General features: G+C 42.6%; 1 protein-coding gene across 3 annotated transcripts in view; it reads left to right on the top strand.

The window, feature by feature from the left end:
• GNA12 (G protein subunit alpha 12) overlaps positions 1-13,073 on the top strand; it is a 79,018-nt gene extending 65,945 nt beyond the window's left edge. Inside the window, exons 3-4 of one of the 3 annotated variants that reach the window (XM_005289096.4) lie at positions 7,747-7,797; positions 8,922-13,073. In XM_005289096.4, coding sequence (XP_005289153.1) covers positions 7,747-7,797; positions 8,922-9,491 — 621 coding nt within the window. In that variant the 3' untranslated portion in view covers positions 9,492-13,073. The remainder of the gene's footprint in view (positions 1-7,746; positions 7,798-8,921) is intronic. The other 2 variants (XM_005289098.4, XM_005289097.4) reach the window with 2 other exon arrangements.
• Positions 13,074-13,689: the final 616 nt, after the last annotated feature.

Below are 13,689 nucleotides of genomic sequence, written 5' to 3'. Positions count from 1 at the left end.
CATGAGAAAACCAGCTGGTTTTCCCAGGTTGGACTAATATGCACATCAGTCCCAGAGCATCTTCTATTTTTTCCAGTGTTTTTGGACTCTTGTTGAAAAGATATAACACAGACATTAAGTGTATGTCTTTTAAAGTGTCTCGCTTGAAAATTCTGCAACTCGTACTACTGCTAGTTGAGTAGGTCATAGAATCGTAGGAGTGGAAGGGACTGTGACGGGTTGGATTCCAGAAACCGCGTTGGGAGCTGCCACCTGATGTGCCAAGACTACTACTATCCCTGCTTTCCCTGAAAGCTCAGGACTCCAGCACCCTGTCTTGCTGAGCCAGACACTCCCATCTGCTCCAACACAGACCCAGGGTCTGAATTACTTGCCCCAAAGCTGCAGGTTTACCTGAAAGCAGCTAACAGAAGTGTGCTTGTCTTTAGCACTCAGATGCCCAACTCCCAATGGGGTCTAAACCCAAATAAATCCGTTTTACCCTGTATAAAGCTTATGCAGGGTAAACTCATAAATTGTTCTCCCTCTATAACACTGATAGAGATGCACAGTTGTTTGCTCCCCCAGGTATTAATACATACTGAGTTAATTAATGAGTAAAAAGTGATTTTATTAAATACAGAAAGTAGGATTTAAGTTGTTCCAAGTAGTAGCAGAACAAAATAAGTCATCAAGCAAAATAAAATAAAATGCGCAAATCTGTCTAATCAAACTGAATACAGATAAGATCCTCACCAGTTCCAGAATGCTCCCTTTTACAGACTAATCTCCTTTTAGTCTGGGTCCAGCAATCACTCACACCCCCTGTAGTTACTGTCCTTTGTTCCAGTTTCTTTCAAGTATCCTGAGGGGTGGAGAGGCTCCCTCTTTAGGCAGCTGAAGACAAAATGGAGGGGTCTCCCAGGGGTTTAAATAGACTTTCTATTGTGGGTGGAGATCTCCTCCTCCTTCCTATGCAAAGTCCAGCTCCAAGATGGAGTTTAGGAGTCACCTGGGCAAGTCGCATGTCCATGCATGACTCAGTTTTTATAGGTAGCATCCATTGTTTACATATTACCTTGAACGTCCTCAAGTAGACTTCTTATGTGGATTGGAGCATTCCAAGACCCATTGTCCTTTAAGTGTTTCTTGATTAGGTACTTAATTTCAATATTCCTTTCTCCAGGAACTGACCAAATGCTCTACTAAGGTTATTTAGAAATCAAGCCAGTACACAGCCAACATTCATAACATTTATAACTTTGAATAATGATACATGCTTACAAATAGGATTAATACATTTAGTAGATCATAACCTTTGAGATGCTACATGGCATATGTAGCATAAAACACATTCTTAAGCATATTTCCATAAAGCCTTATGGGAGGTACCGTCACAGGGACCTTGAGAGGTCTTCTAGTCCAGTCCCCGGGACTCAAGGTAGGACTAAATATTACCTTCTAGACCATCCCTGACAGGTGATTGTCATTAGGAAGTTTTAAGAGCAGGTTAGACAGAGATTCCACAACCTACCTTGGCAATTTATCCAGTGCTTAACTACCCTAACAGTTGAAGTTTTTTCTAATGTCCGACCTGAACTGTGTTTGCTGCAATTTAAGCCCATTGCTTCTTGTCCTATCCTCAGGGGTAACAAGAACAATTTTTCTCCCTCCTCCTTGTAACAACCTTTTATGTACTTGAAAACTCATGTTCCCTCTGTTCTCTCTTCTCCAGACTAAACAAACCCATTTTTTTCAATCTTTCCTCATTGGTCATGTTTTCTAGACCTCTAATCATTTTTGTTGCTTCGCCTCTGGGCTTTCTGCAACTTGTTCACATTTTTTTCTGAAATGTAGTGCCCAGAACTGGACACAATACTCCAGTTGAGGCCATATCAGCATGGAGTAGAATGGAAGAATTATTTCTCATGTCTTGCTTACAACACTCCTGCTAATACATCCCAAAATGATGTTTGCTTTCTCTCTCCCCCCCACCCCCCCCAACAGTGTTACACTGTTGACTCATATTTAGCTTGTGATCCATTATGACCCCCAGATGGCCTTTCTGCAGTACTCCTTCCTAGGTAGTCATTTCTCATTTTATATGCGTGCAACTGATTGTTCCTTCCTAAATGGAGTACTTTGTCTTTGTCCTTATTGAATTTCATCCTGTTTACCATATATACTCGTTCATAAGCTGAATTTTTTTAGTAAAAAAGGGAAGCACCAGAGATGGGGGTCGGCTTATGAACAGGTATAGAGAGGGAGAGGTGGGACACAGCCCCTCCCCCCAACAGAGGGAGCAAGGAGAGGCACCACAGCCAGCAGAGACAGAAGGGAAGAGGCGGGGCCAGAATCTCTCCATTTCTGGCCACGCTGCTGTCCCCCCAGCCTCCGAAGCAGCTGCAGCTCCGGGGCTGGCAGGCTGCAGCCGTGCTGCCCGGTCTGGCCCTCCGGAGCAGGCTGCGGCTGCGCTGCCCAACCTGCCGGAGCAGCCCCAGCCAGGTCAAAGACATCCTCCCCCGGCCCTCCCCAGATAAGGTGGGAAGGGATGGGATGGGGAGAGTGTGGGGGTCCCAGGCTAGGGGTGGGGTCATGTGGGGGTGTGGTCACAGGGGTTACTCTCCTGACCCCCAGCTTCTCCCCCTAAAAAAAATTTCCCCACCAGTTGCTGTCCCGGCCCGTCAGGGTAAGCAGCTGGCGCGCCGGGACACTTTGTTCAGTTAGGTTTACCTCTGTGCTTGTGGACACTTGAGGTAAACAAACCATCTCGGACCACCAGCGGCTGACCCTGATGGCCTGGGAGCCTATTTGCTGACCCCTGAAATTATAGGGTCGGCTTATGAACGGGTTATAAAAATTTTCCATTTTTACTTATCCATCTTGGGGGGGGGGGGAAGGTCAGCTTATAAATGAACCGGCTTATGATCGAGTATCTATGGTACTTCAGGCTATTTCTCCAGTTTGTCCAGATCATTTTGAATTTTAATCCTATCCTCCAAAACACTTGCAACCCCTCCAAGTTTGATATTGTCCACAAACTTTAAGTGTACTCTCTATGCCATTGTCTAAATGATTGATGAAGCTAACGAACAGAACTGGATACAGGACGAAGCCCTTCAGGACCCATTCAATGTGCCCTTCCAGCTTGTCTGTGAACCACTGATAACTACTCTCTGGGAATGGTTTTCCAACCAGTTATGCACTCGCCACATCATGGCTCCCTCTAGGTTGTATTTCCCTAGCTGGTTTAGGACAGACATGGGCAAACTACGTCCCGGGGGCCACATCCGGCCCGCGGGACCGTCCTGCCCAGCCCCTGAGCTCCCAGACGGAAAGCCTAGTCCCCGGCCCCTCCCCCGCTGTCCCCCCTTTCCCACAGCCACGCAGGCTGCGCTCCGGCCCGCTGCTCCCACTGGGGAGCGCAGCTGGCTGTGGCCGGGTGTCACGGCTGCGAGCTCCTGCTGCTGGTGGGGGGATCTTGGGGAGCAGTCAGGGAGGAGGGGGTGGTCAGGGGATGGGGAACAGGGAGGATTGGGAGTGGGAGTCCCGGGGGCAGGGATGTGGATAGGGGTTGGGAGGGCAGTCAGGGGACAGGGAGCAGGGGGGGCGTTGGATAAGGGGGTGGGATCCTGGGGGCCAGTTAGGGGCAGAGGGTTCCGGGGAGTGGTCAGGGGACGAGGAGCATAGGGCGGGTAGATGGGGGTGGGAGTCCTGGGGCGGCTGTCCAGGGGTGGGGATAGGGGTTGGGACAGTCAGGGGACAGGGAACAGGGGGGTTGGATGGGGGCGGGTGTCCCGGGCGGTCAGGGGACAAGGAGCAGGGGCTCTTTGGATGGGTTGGGGATTCTGAGGGGGAGGGATAGTGGGTGGGGGCCAGGCCATTTGGGGAGGCACAGCCTTCCCTACCCGGCCCTCCATACAGTTGCGCAACCTTGATGTGGCCCTCGGGCCAAAAAGTTTGCCCACCCCTCGTTTAGGAGAAGGTCATGCGAGACAGTATCAAAACCTTACTAAAGTCAAAATATTCCACCTCTACCACCTCCCCCTGCTACCCACAAGGCTTGTTACCCTGTCAAAGAAAGCTATTAGGTTGGTTTGACAGGATTTATTCTTATCACCTTATTATCTTCTAGGTGTTTGCAAATTGATTGCTTATCTTTCCAGGTACTGAAATTAAGATGGCCTCTCCAGTGTGTATAGGAGAGATTAGGGTTACACTTTTCTCTGAGCAAAGCTTGTATCCCACCATGTCTTCCAGAGAAGTTTGAAGCTCCATCAAATGCTTGTGTCTTCTGTTTGGGGTCCAGTTTACAAGCGTTTAATTCTAAGATGGGGGTTGTCACAGATGCAGCCGATGTGTCTACTGTAACATGAACATCTAGAAATGCATCTCCTGGCCTACCACTGACATCAAGATAACGTATGCAGTGACTTAACACTTGATGCCCATTTGCATCGGGGCATTCATCAGCCATGTATGCAGATTTTTTTGAATGTGGTGAGAGAGTTCTTCACAGTTTCAACTGTTGAGTCTTTCACTGTTGCAGTGCATGCTTCTAACCAGTCAGTTGAGTTTCTTGCAGAAAGATAGTGAGCATTTGCTGGTCTTGTTCGGAACCAGTGTCCAACTTCAGGGTTAACCAGTGACAATGCACTTAACTTTGGCCTCCTGTTTGTAGTGTGAGGTATCTCTTGCTTAAGTGAAAGTATGATGCAACAGCCATGTTTGTTCGCATAAACTATGTTGAGTCTAGCATTCTTAACAGCCTCATTAAGTACTTCTAAAATTGGCTTTGACAGTGACTGGCTTATAAGACTTGCTGCATATTGCTGCAGTCCAGAGGCTTGGTGTTTTGCAGCATTTTCACATAGTTTGTCAGCACTGGCTTTGCTGATCCATCTGGCAAACCAAGCTCCTCTAGTTGTACCAATTGAAGCAGTGAGAAGCTTTCCTGCTTTGTAAGCTTTTTTTCCAAGAGGTGTACCAGTAGTCACCTTTTCTAACATAAATGAATGGAAAAAGTTTGACCAACAAACATCAGGAACTGCCTTTAGGTTTTGGAGACCTATTTCTTCAGTAGGTAGCTGAAGTTCAGGCTGTTCAGTTGTAGATACACAGGGGCGGCTCCAGGCACCAGCGCATCAAGCGCGTGCCTGGGGTGGCAAGCCGGTCGCTGTGGGGGCGGCAGTCAGGGAGCCTTTGGCGGCGCGCCTGCAGGAGGTCTGCCGGTCCAGCGGTAATTCGGCGGCGAGTATGCCAAAACCGTAGGACTAGCGGACCTCCTGCAGGCATGCCGCCGAAAGCTGCCTGACTGCCGTGCTTGGGGCGGCAAAATACATAGAGTAGCCCCTGTAGATACACCACTTGAATCTTCAGATGACATGTTGGTATGTCTTCATCTTTGTTGGTTTGACCGGGGTGGGGTGGGGGAGAGAACTAGTAGGGGGGTTGTAGAGGTAACAATCACGGTATCCCAATTCTCAAGTTCATCAGAGATCTCCCTGCAGTGTCCAGTCCCCTTCAGTGGACACTCAGAAATTGTTAGGTTTGCTGTCTCCAAAGAGACAGAGCGCACAGCATCCTGTTAGGGTAGCTGAAGACTCATGCTTGACTTCCATATACTGCCCTGAGATGGTTTTGTAATAAAACAAGAATAAGTTTATTAACAAAGACGGGATATTTGTGATACTAAATGAGAGAGAGGCAGGTATGGTTACAGACAAAACAAAATAAATCCCACTTTCTAGTAACTAATCTTCGCACGTTGTAATCTTTGCATAAGCAATTTCCTTACACCAAGTTACCAGCATCTCCACGCCCGGGGATCCACCTACGCAGAATCAAAGGGTGCTGTTCCCTTTGTTCCCCTTATATTACCTAAAATCCATTGTCTGTCTCGAGCCAGGAAGGATTCCTGGGGTGCAGACTCTGCCCCCTGGTGTGCTCACTAAACTGCTGCTTGATAGCTTTGTTTATTGTGTATATATAAATATATTTTCATTGTCCTCTGCCAGTAATCAAGACAGTCAGACAGCTAAATACACATTCCTTTGTTTAGGGCAGGTGGGTTTATGCACTGCCTCCCAAACACATTTTAAGAACATATTTCCAGCACACACACAACTCTTTGTGCACAACCTGTATATACATCACAAAAGGATTTTCAGGACCACATGTGTCACCAGTTATGATATCTGATGTGACACTTTTTAGATAGAAATTACAATAACAGTGTGTTGGGGGAATGTGTGATAGTTATAGTATGGTGGGCCCTCTGCCAGTTGGCATTGAAGGGCTCTTAATCTGAAAGCTTGTGCTGAGTTGTAGTAAACTAGTATTGAGTGCTCCAGTCTTCCATGTGACACTTCCAAACATGGTACCCTTTTTCATTTGTTCTGGAAAGGAATTTGGTTCTATCCCCTCCCACACTATGGTGATGGGGATCATACAAATAAGTAGGCAGATCTTTCTTGTGGGAGATAATAGGTTATACTCCTAGGATAAATTTGATCCTGAATGTAACTATTTGGTGAGCGCAAACTACCAATCTTAATCTTAGTTCAGTCTGCTGGTAGCACTCTAGTGCGTACATTTTGCTCCCCAGGAGTGCAATGGATGGGCTTTGAAGGGAGATTTCAGACCCCTTTATAGGTGCAAGGATGGCGACTAGTGATGCAACGAGGAGTGGATGCTAATTTAGATTCTCAATCTAGGATGTGGAGTACTTCAGGACAAATGGGTTTGAGGAAGAAGTTTCCTGTTTCCCTTTGGGGCAAAATTGAAGCTTCCTTCTAAATGGAAAAAGTTTCACTACTTAAAGGAGTATAAAGTATTCCTGAAGGTGTCAGCTTTAAATTACATTTGTTTTGATTGATTTTTAAATGATTTATTGGAGGTCTTGCAAATAAATTTATTTTTTAAAAGATACATATTAAGCCTCAAGGGTTATTTATATTACATACCCAATTCAACAATAGTCTGATATATTTTTACAAAAAGCCACTTCAGTTTTAAAAACGACCTGGTTAGATGTTTGAAAACCACTCTATCCTTCAGGAGGGACCATATTTTGAAGGAAATAAAAAAAAAAAAATCTGTATCTTTCTGCTAAGCTTGTCTCCTTAGTGAAAATTTAAGCCAGACAAGTCCCAGGTTGCTTAAACCTATTGTTACTTCGAAAATTGCCAACTGATGTGTAGGATGCGCTTCTGTTCTCTGCCATGAGTTTTAAGACAAAAATACATTGGCTTCCAGTTAATGTAGTCCACTCTGCTGTTATCCAGTGATATGTAATCTGTATTCTACATATAAAAGAGGACCCAGTGCATTAAAACAAAGCATGAGCTGGCTCTAGCAGCAGCTCATGTTCAGTGTATGAATTTTGAGCACTTATTGTACAAACCTATTGCTGTAAACTTTCTTTATTGCTTTCCAAGTAATGTGCATTGGTCTTCCTCTCGCCCCCCCCTCCCCCCCACAGGCATTCCACAGGAAGTGCTGCACTGTTTTAGGCTTATGTTAAAGCCGCTCCAATATTCTTACCAACAGTTTGTTTCAAAGTAAACTATACAATGCTCTTCTCATTACAGCCTCTAAACACCAGGATCCAGTCCAGACAGTGTGTGTGTGTGTGTGTGTGTGTGTGTGTGTGTGTGTGTGTGTGTGTGTAAAACCAAATGGGCAAAAAAGGCTTTCATTCAATAACCTGCTTGATTTGCTAGCCTAGAAACAAGATTTAAGAAGCATCTCTTTCCTTTTCAACAGGGTGAATCGGTGAAATACTTCCTGGATAACCTGGATCGGATTGGCCAGCTGGTGAGATGTAACTATTTATAGTCCACAGGGGTAAAGTTAGGAAGGGCATTCTTGCAGATGCTTGAATATGCCTGGTTTAAAACTAGTAAACATAAGTTCCAAATAGTTTAATCAAGAAAACAGCACCCCCCTGAAGTGTGTTAAATTATACAATGCTCTTGATATGTTTGACTATTTTACTAAGCCTTTGTATTGACAAATAAACAGGAATACAATGAAAAGTTACATGAACAAAAACAAAAATCCACATCTTCTCTTCTGTCTCCTCTCTCGCTATCTTTGGACCACATCCACTTCCTATGCTGATCTATTCACGATTCCCCTGTGCAGCAGTGTGAATTTTACAAGAAATTGTCCATTGAGCTCCTACCACCTGTAAGGGCCACAGTAATGGGAAAACAGCTTGGGTTCTTGCAAAAGGTCTAACGGGGAGAAAAGGTGAGATGAGGATGTACTACTGCTCATCTTCCTGAGCATAGAGAAAGACAGAAGAATTTCATCCATTTCACTGTTGTACCTATAGGTAGCAGTGAGACTGGCCAGTACTTACAACAGAATTAAACTTGTGGTAGTGGTCAGCACATACCTACTGTGGAAGGATGCTGTCACTAAAGCTTGCAAGATGTTATTGTTATTGTAAATGTATTAAGCTTTTTAAAAAACAGGTTTAAAAGATAATTTCAATGACATTATGGAGACTTGCATTCATTAACACAAATTAATAGTTTCATGGGCAAGAATATCCTAATGGTAAAGTAGTTTCCAATCTGGAAAGGAAGAATTGAATTTAAATATGCAGAAGGGATGAGACTTTGAAGGAAAGTACTGGACCTATACATAAACTTTCACATGCTCCATCACGTTCCTCCATCTTTCAACAGCAAATTTTCAATGTACAATCCATTGGTCGACAAGTCCAATAATTTTGATCTTGTATAGTAAGTCCTTCGCCTTGGTCACTCAGTATCGGATGTCACCTAGAGCTCCTAGAACTGGAACATTCTAGCTCCCCACAGCTATCATTACATTGAGATATGATAAATTTTGTTTTTAAAATGCCAGCTGATGCATATTTTAAAAGGAAGATCTGAGGCAATTTGACACTATTCTCCTTTCTCTTACAGAATTATTTCCCCAGCAAACAAGATATTTTGTTGGCCAGAAAAGCCACCAAGGGAATCGTAGAGCATGACTTCATCATTAAAAAAATCCCTTTCAAGATGGTGGATGTGGGTGGACAGAGGTCTCAGCGTCAGAAGTGGTTCCAGTGCTTTGATGGGATAACTTCTATTTTGTTCATGGTTTCCTCCAGTGAATATGACCAGGTTCTCATGGAAGACAGACGCACAAACAGACTGGTGGAGTCCATGAACATCTTTGAGACAATAGTCAATAACAAGCTCTTCTTTAATGTTTCTATCATCCTATTCCTGAACAAAATGGATCTCCTTGTAGAGAAGGTAAAGACAGTCAGCATTAAGAAGTATTTCTCAGACTTCAAGGGTGATCCTCACAGGCTAGAAGATGTTCAGCGTTACTTGGTGCAGTGTTTTGACAGAAAGCGGCGGAACCGCAGTAAGCCACTCTTCCATCATTTCACAACTGCCATAGACACTGAAAATATCCGCTTTGTGTTTCATGCAGTAAAGGACACAATTCTTCAAGAGAATCTGAAGGATATTATGTTGCAGTGAAGAAGAGCACCCCTTGTCTTGTTGAAATCTACCTGGGGTTATAAGTCAAAGCTTTTATTTTATCTTTATGGCTCTTGCATGTGGTTTTAGGACCCATGCTATTCACTTGGCTCAGGAATGCTGAAACTAGCCAGTCATGGAGGCAGAAGGAGTCCAACATTGATGTTAGCTACTGAATCATTTGGAAGAGTAACACTACTGAAAAAAGTGGCCGTTGTAGGGTTTGACACCTAGTTTGGAATGTTGAATAACACAATCACCTTCCTATCTTAGAAAAATCTAACTCTGACAAACTATGTAAGGAAGACTTTTAATGAAAACTGTTGTTTTGCAAGGACAGTAACTGTGCAGACTGCCTTTCTCTGTAGTTTGGAGGTGCTGAGTTAACCAGTCAAACTAATGTAAATTATAATGAGGTTGGTAGTTGTACTAGAGAATAAATGGCAATATATTAATCACAACTCCACATGTAATCTTTAAATATGTAACCAGATCTTGCTTGCATGTGCAGTGTTTGCCAAGGATCTGGAGTCCACTTATCAGTGTGGATGCACAACTCTTGTCTGACGGTCTTGCATCAGTCTCTTGAGACACGCAAGTCTAGGACTATAAATGAAATGCAGTAGAACTATAAATGAAACCTACCAGGCTATGTGAGTCATCTGTCCTGCCATTCCGAAGTCAAATGGAGGAGAAAATTAAGGCCTGGCTGATGTGGACAATATTTTGTTTTGCACTACATATACAGTGTCTTACATCATGGGAAACTGACTTCCACAGTAATACAGCTTGAGGCACGTACTAGAACATCTGACCACATATCTGCACATAGTGGCTGCTCTAGTGAGGTGTCATTTATGGAAATTCATCACTGTTCTCACACCTGCAGTTGGCAGTATTTCTAAAGCTCCAGTCTCTCAAATAACAGGGCTTTATCTGTCTCCAAATGTGTGGAAGCTGATTAAACTTTTTAGCAAAATTTTTGGTGATAGAGCAGCTGCTTGATTAGTTCCTAACAGCTGACCTTACACTTCTTACACAAGAAGAGCCAGCACTCTTGAGATCCCAATTTTACAGCTGCACTGATACGTTCGGACAGCAGGACCCTGCTGTAAACTAGCCCATTTTTAATCTTTTCTTAATGGGATCTTTAGCGTATATTAATTTATATATAGTATGAGTAAACTGTCAAAATTAGTTGCCTATTTCGGGCAATGGTGTACACGTGTGAAATTGCAAGAGGCTGTGAATAATGTTGATGTGAACTGTTGACTTTCTAGCTCTCTAAACTTACGTAGTTAACTATCAGGTGCCTTTCTTTGTGTACAGATAATTCCAACTATGTCTACTACAATGAGGTACATAAACAAAATTTAAGATCTGCCTTTTATTTCAATGCTGTAGTGTCTCTTTTTTTTTTTTTTTTTCCTTCCCAGGGAACTTTCAAACACAAATGTTTACTGTGCAGTTGGTACCATAGTTTGATTTTATTTAAAAAATAAAAATAAAAATCAGAAGGGCTTTCTCTAGCTAGACCAAGTCAATAGAATCTCTGTATTTCTTGTCCCCTTTAAAACTATAATGACATGTCAAAAAAGGAACACTTCAGCATTTAATCCATGAGAAATGCTGATCTAAAAAGAACCCTGCTCGGGAGTTTTCACGTGTTTAACTTGGATAAAATCTAGAATCCTTCCTTTTGTGGCTTGCAGAAGTTCATTTCTCTGTGTGTGGTATACGCAGCTTCCTAATGCAGAAATCTGCTGCCCTTGTAGCTTTCTTTGTGCTGGCTTCAGGAGTGAAAAGGATGTGGTTGTGTTCTAGTTTTATATAATGCATATAAAATGTTTGAAGTAAACCAGTAAGGAGCTGCAGACAGAAAAATCTATTTATTTTAAAATTACACTTCCACTAGTTCTCAAATGTAAACAGTAGTTAATTGCCTAGTTAGAAAAGTCTTACTCACCAGGGACCAATTTTACTTTGTGATTTTTTTTTTAAATATAAAAAGGAAAATATCAAATCACCCCGTCTTGAATGTTCTGCATTGTTACAGATGAGGATTCTGTTATGGTAATTGCATTTGGAAAGGTAAATGTTTCAACATGAGGTGTTACAAATAGTAGCTTAGGGGTCTAGTGGAATGTATTTCTTCTGAGCATGTCTCTTTATTTGGTTAAACGAGATCTAAAGTGTTAACTCTTCATTACTTAAGCATTCAAATATTGTATTTAGACTTTGCAGTAGTTTCTACTCAACAGAAAACTTTAGCACTATAGCAGGGCAACTCAAACTGCCTAACTTCCCAGTTGATTCTTTGTGTACTTCATTATTTTACCGAGTGTTCTATTTGGAATAATGTTCTGCCCATTTAACTCTTTAGAAAACATTCCCTTTTTAGAATCAGATATTGAAAAGCTGCTTCAGTTTTACATATGAAGTCTGCCGTAGCTTTAACTGCAATACTGGAGCATGAAACTACTCTTCTTTTTAATGCAAATTTAAGGTCTTGTATCCTTGGTCATCTTACTGATTTGTAGAAGAACTAAGCTAATAAATGTGGTGTTCTCAAAGCAACTCTCACTGTTACAGTTGCACCCTGAAAAGTAGCCTCATGCGTTTCCATGTTTAATATCAACAACTCTTAACAAGTTTCATTTTTTTGTAATAGTAGTAAAACTACCAGTTCTTCTGGCATGCTGGGGCTGCTTCGTACCACAAAGTTGGCCTGTTAAGGCCCCAGGAAGAAGGTGGGGACATAGGGCTGCATGACCATGATGCCTCTAGACTGCATCAATCCTCAGGTGCTATCTTGTCTCCTTTGGGCCATTAGGTGTAAGAGCAGCCTAGCTTTGGTCTGGGACCGTCCCTTCACACAGTAGCCCTGTGATTGAGGAAATGTAGAGGAGAATTTTTTGTTCACAAGTCAGAATATGGCTCTCAGCCATAGCTAAGGATCTAGCTCACGTTTTACTCACTGCAAGCCCTGTATATTCTACTAAGGCTCTGTAACTTAAGGAGCACTCTTGCTCAAGCATTATCATCCAACCATCAAGACTTTACAGTTGGTTAACAGTTTTGATGGGGGATCTAGAGAACAATTCAGGTCAGTATTCCATAGCTCTATTAATTCTGCAACACAAAGAACGGTTTAAAAAATAGCAAACTTGTCTTTGTCAAAAGTAATCAATATGGCTCTGAATTTGTAAATGGAAAATGTGATTTAGTCACACTTCTGACCATAACCACAAACAAAAATTAGACTGGGATACGATGTGCTTAACTACTTTAATGCAAAATGACACCTTTAATGTAAGTTGACACTATGCCATATTACTGACTGCTTCAAGGATTCAAGCGCACCACTGTTTTTAGTGCAATACGTAAGTTAGTTTGAAACAGGTTTGAGTGGACCTGTGTCTTTGGTGCATGATTAAACCATCTTAAGCAGAGTAGTTTGGAGACACTAGCTATCTACTATGTTAGGTGAATATACGTCTTTCAGGTGTAGTTATAACGTGCATTGTCCAGTCATAGTGTGACACTTCATTGAGAGTTTCCACTAGAAAATCAAAATACCCTCAGTCCAGCAGGATTTCCTCTTGCAAAGACACTCTCATTCTAAAGTGGTAAATACATTTACCTGGCTAGGACATACTTTTAAATAGTACAATAAAGCTAGTCATCTGTGGTACTAGTAATTACTAATGCAGAATTCAAAAGGTACTACCCAGTATTGTGCAACAATCTTTAGCCAGACTTGGTGGTCTGCTCAATTCTTTTGCAAGAAACTGATTGTATTTTTCAGGGACATCCTGGAGACTATTTGCTGGTAAACACAGCTGGGAGGGACAGCTTTTTTTTTTTAAATAATAAACTTCATAAGTTATTGTTCAACTGACTAGTCAGGAAATGGGTCACAGGCAAGACTACAATCAGGTGGAGGCCTAGAACATAAGCTTTAAAAAAAAAAAAAAAAAAAAATTGGCTGTCCCTCATTTGTCACATGCAGGTCACTGACAAGGGTCCTCCATGTGTTTTGTCTCCAGCAAGGACAAAGAGGAAATGCTTGCAGCATGTTTAAGCAGGAGAGCCCTATAATGTGATCTACTATCAGTTTTATAAAAAGTGGCAGATGGGAGCCTATGTTGAAAATCATGTTGGTGTCTTGTGCCAAAGCCAATGTTTTGAAGACTCC

Source organism: Chrysemys picta, chromosome 10, assembly GCF_011386835.1.
Source record: "Chrysemys picta bellii isolate R12L10 chromosome 10, ASM1138683v2, whole genome shotgun sequence".
Classification (NCBI taxonomy): Eukaryota; Metazoa; Chordata; order Testudines; family Emydidae; genus Chrysemys; species Chrysemys picta.
The sequence above is the reverse complement of the archived record's forward strand: the minus strand, read 5'-3'. Positions and strand labels throughout refer to the sequence as shown.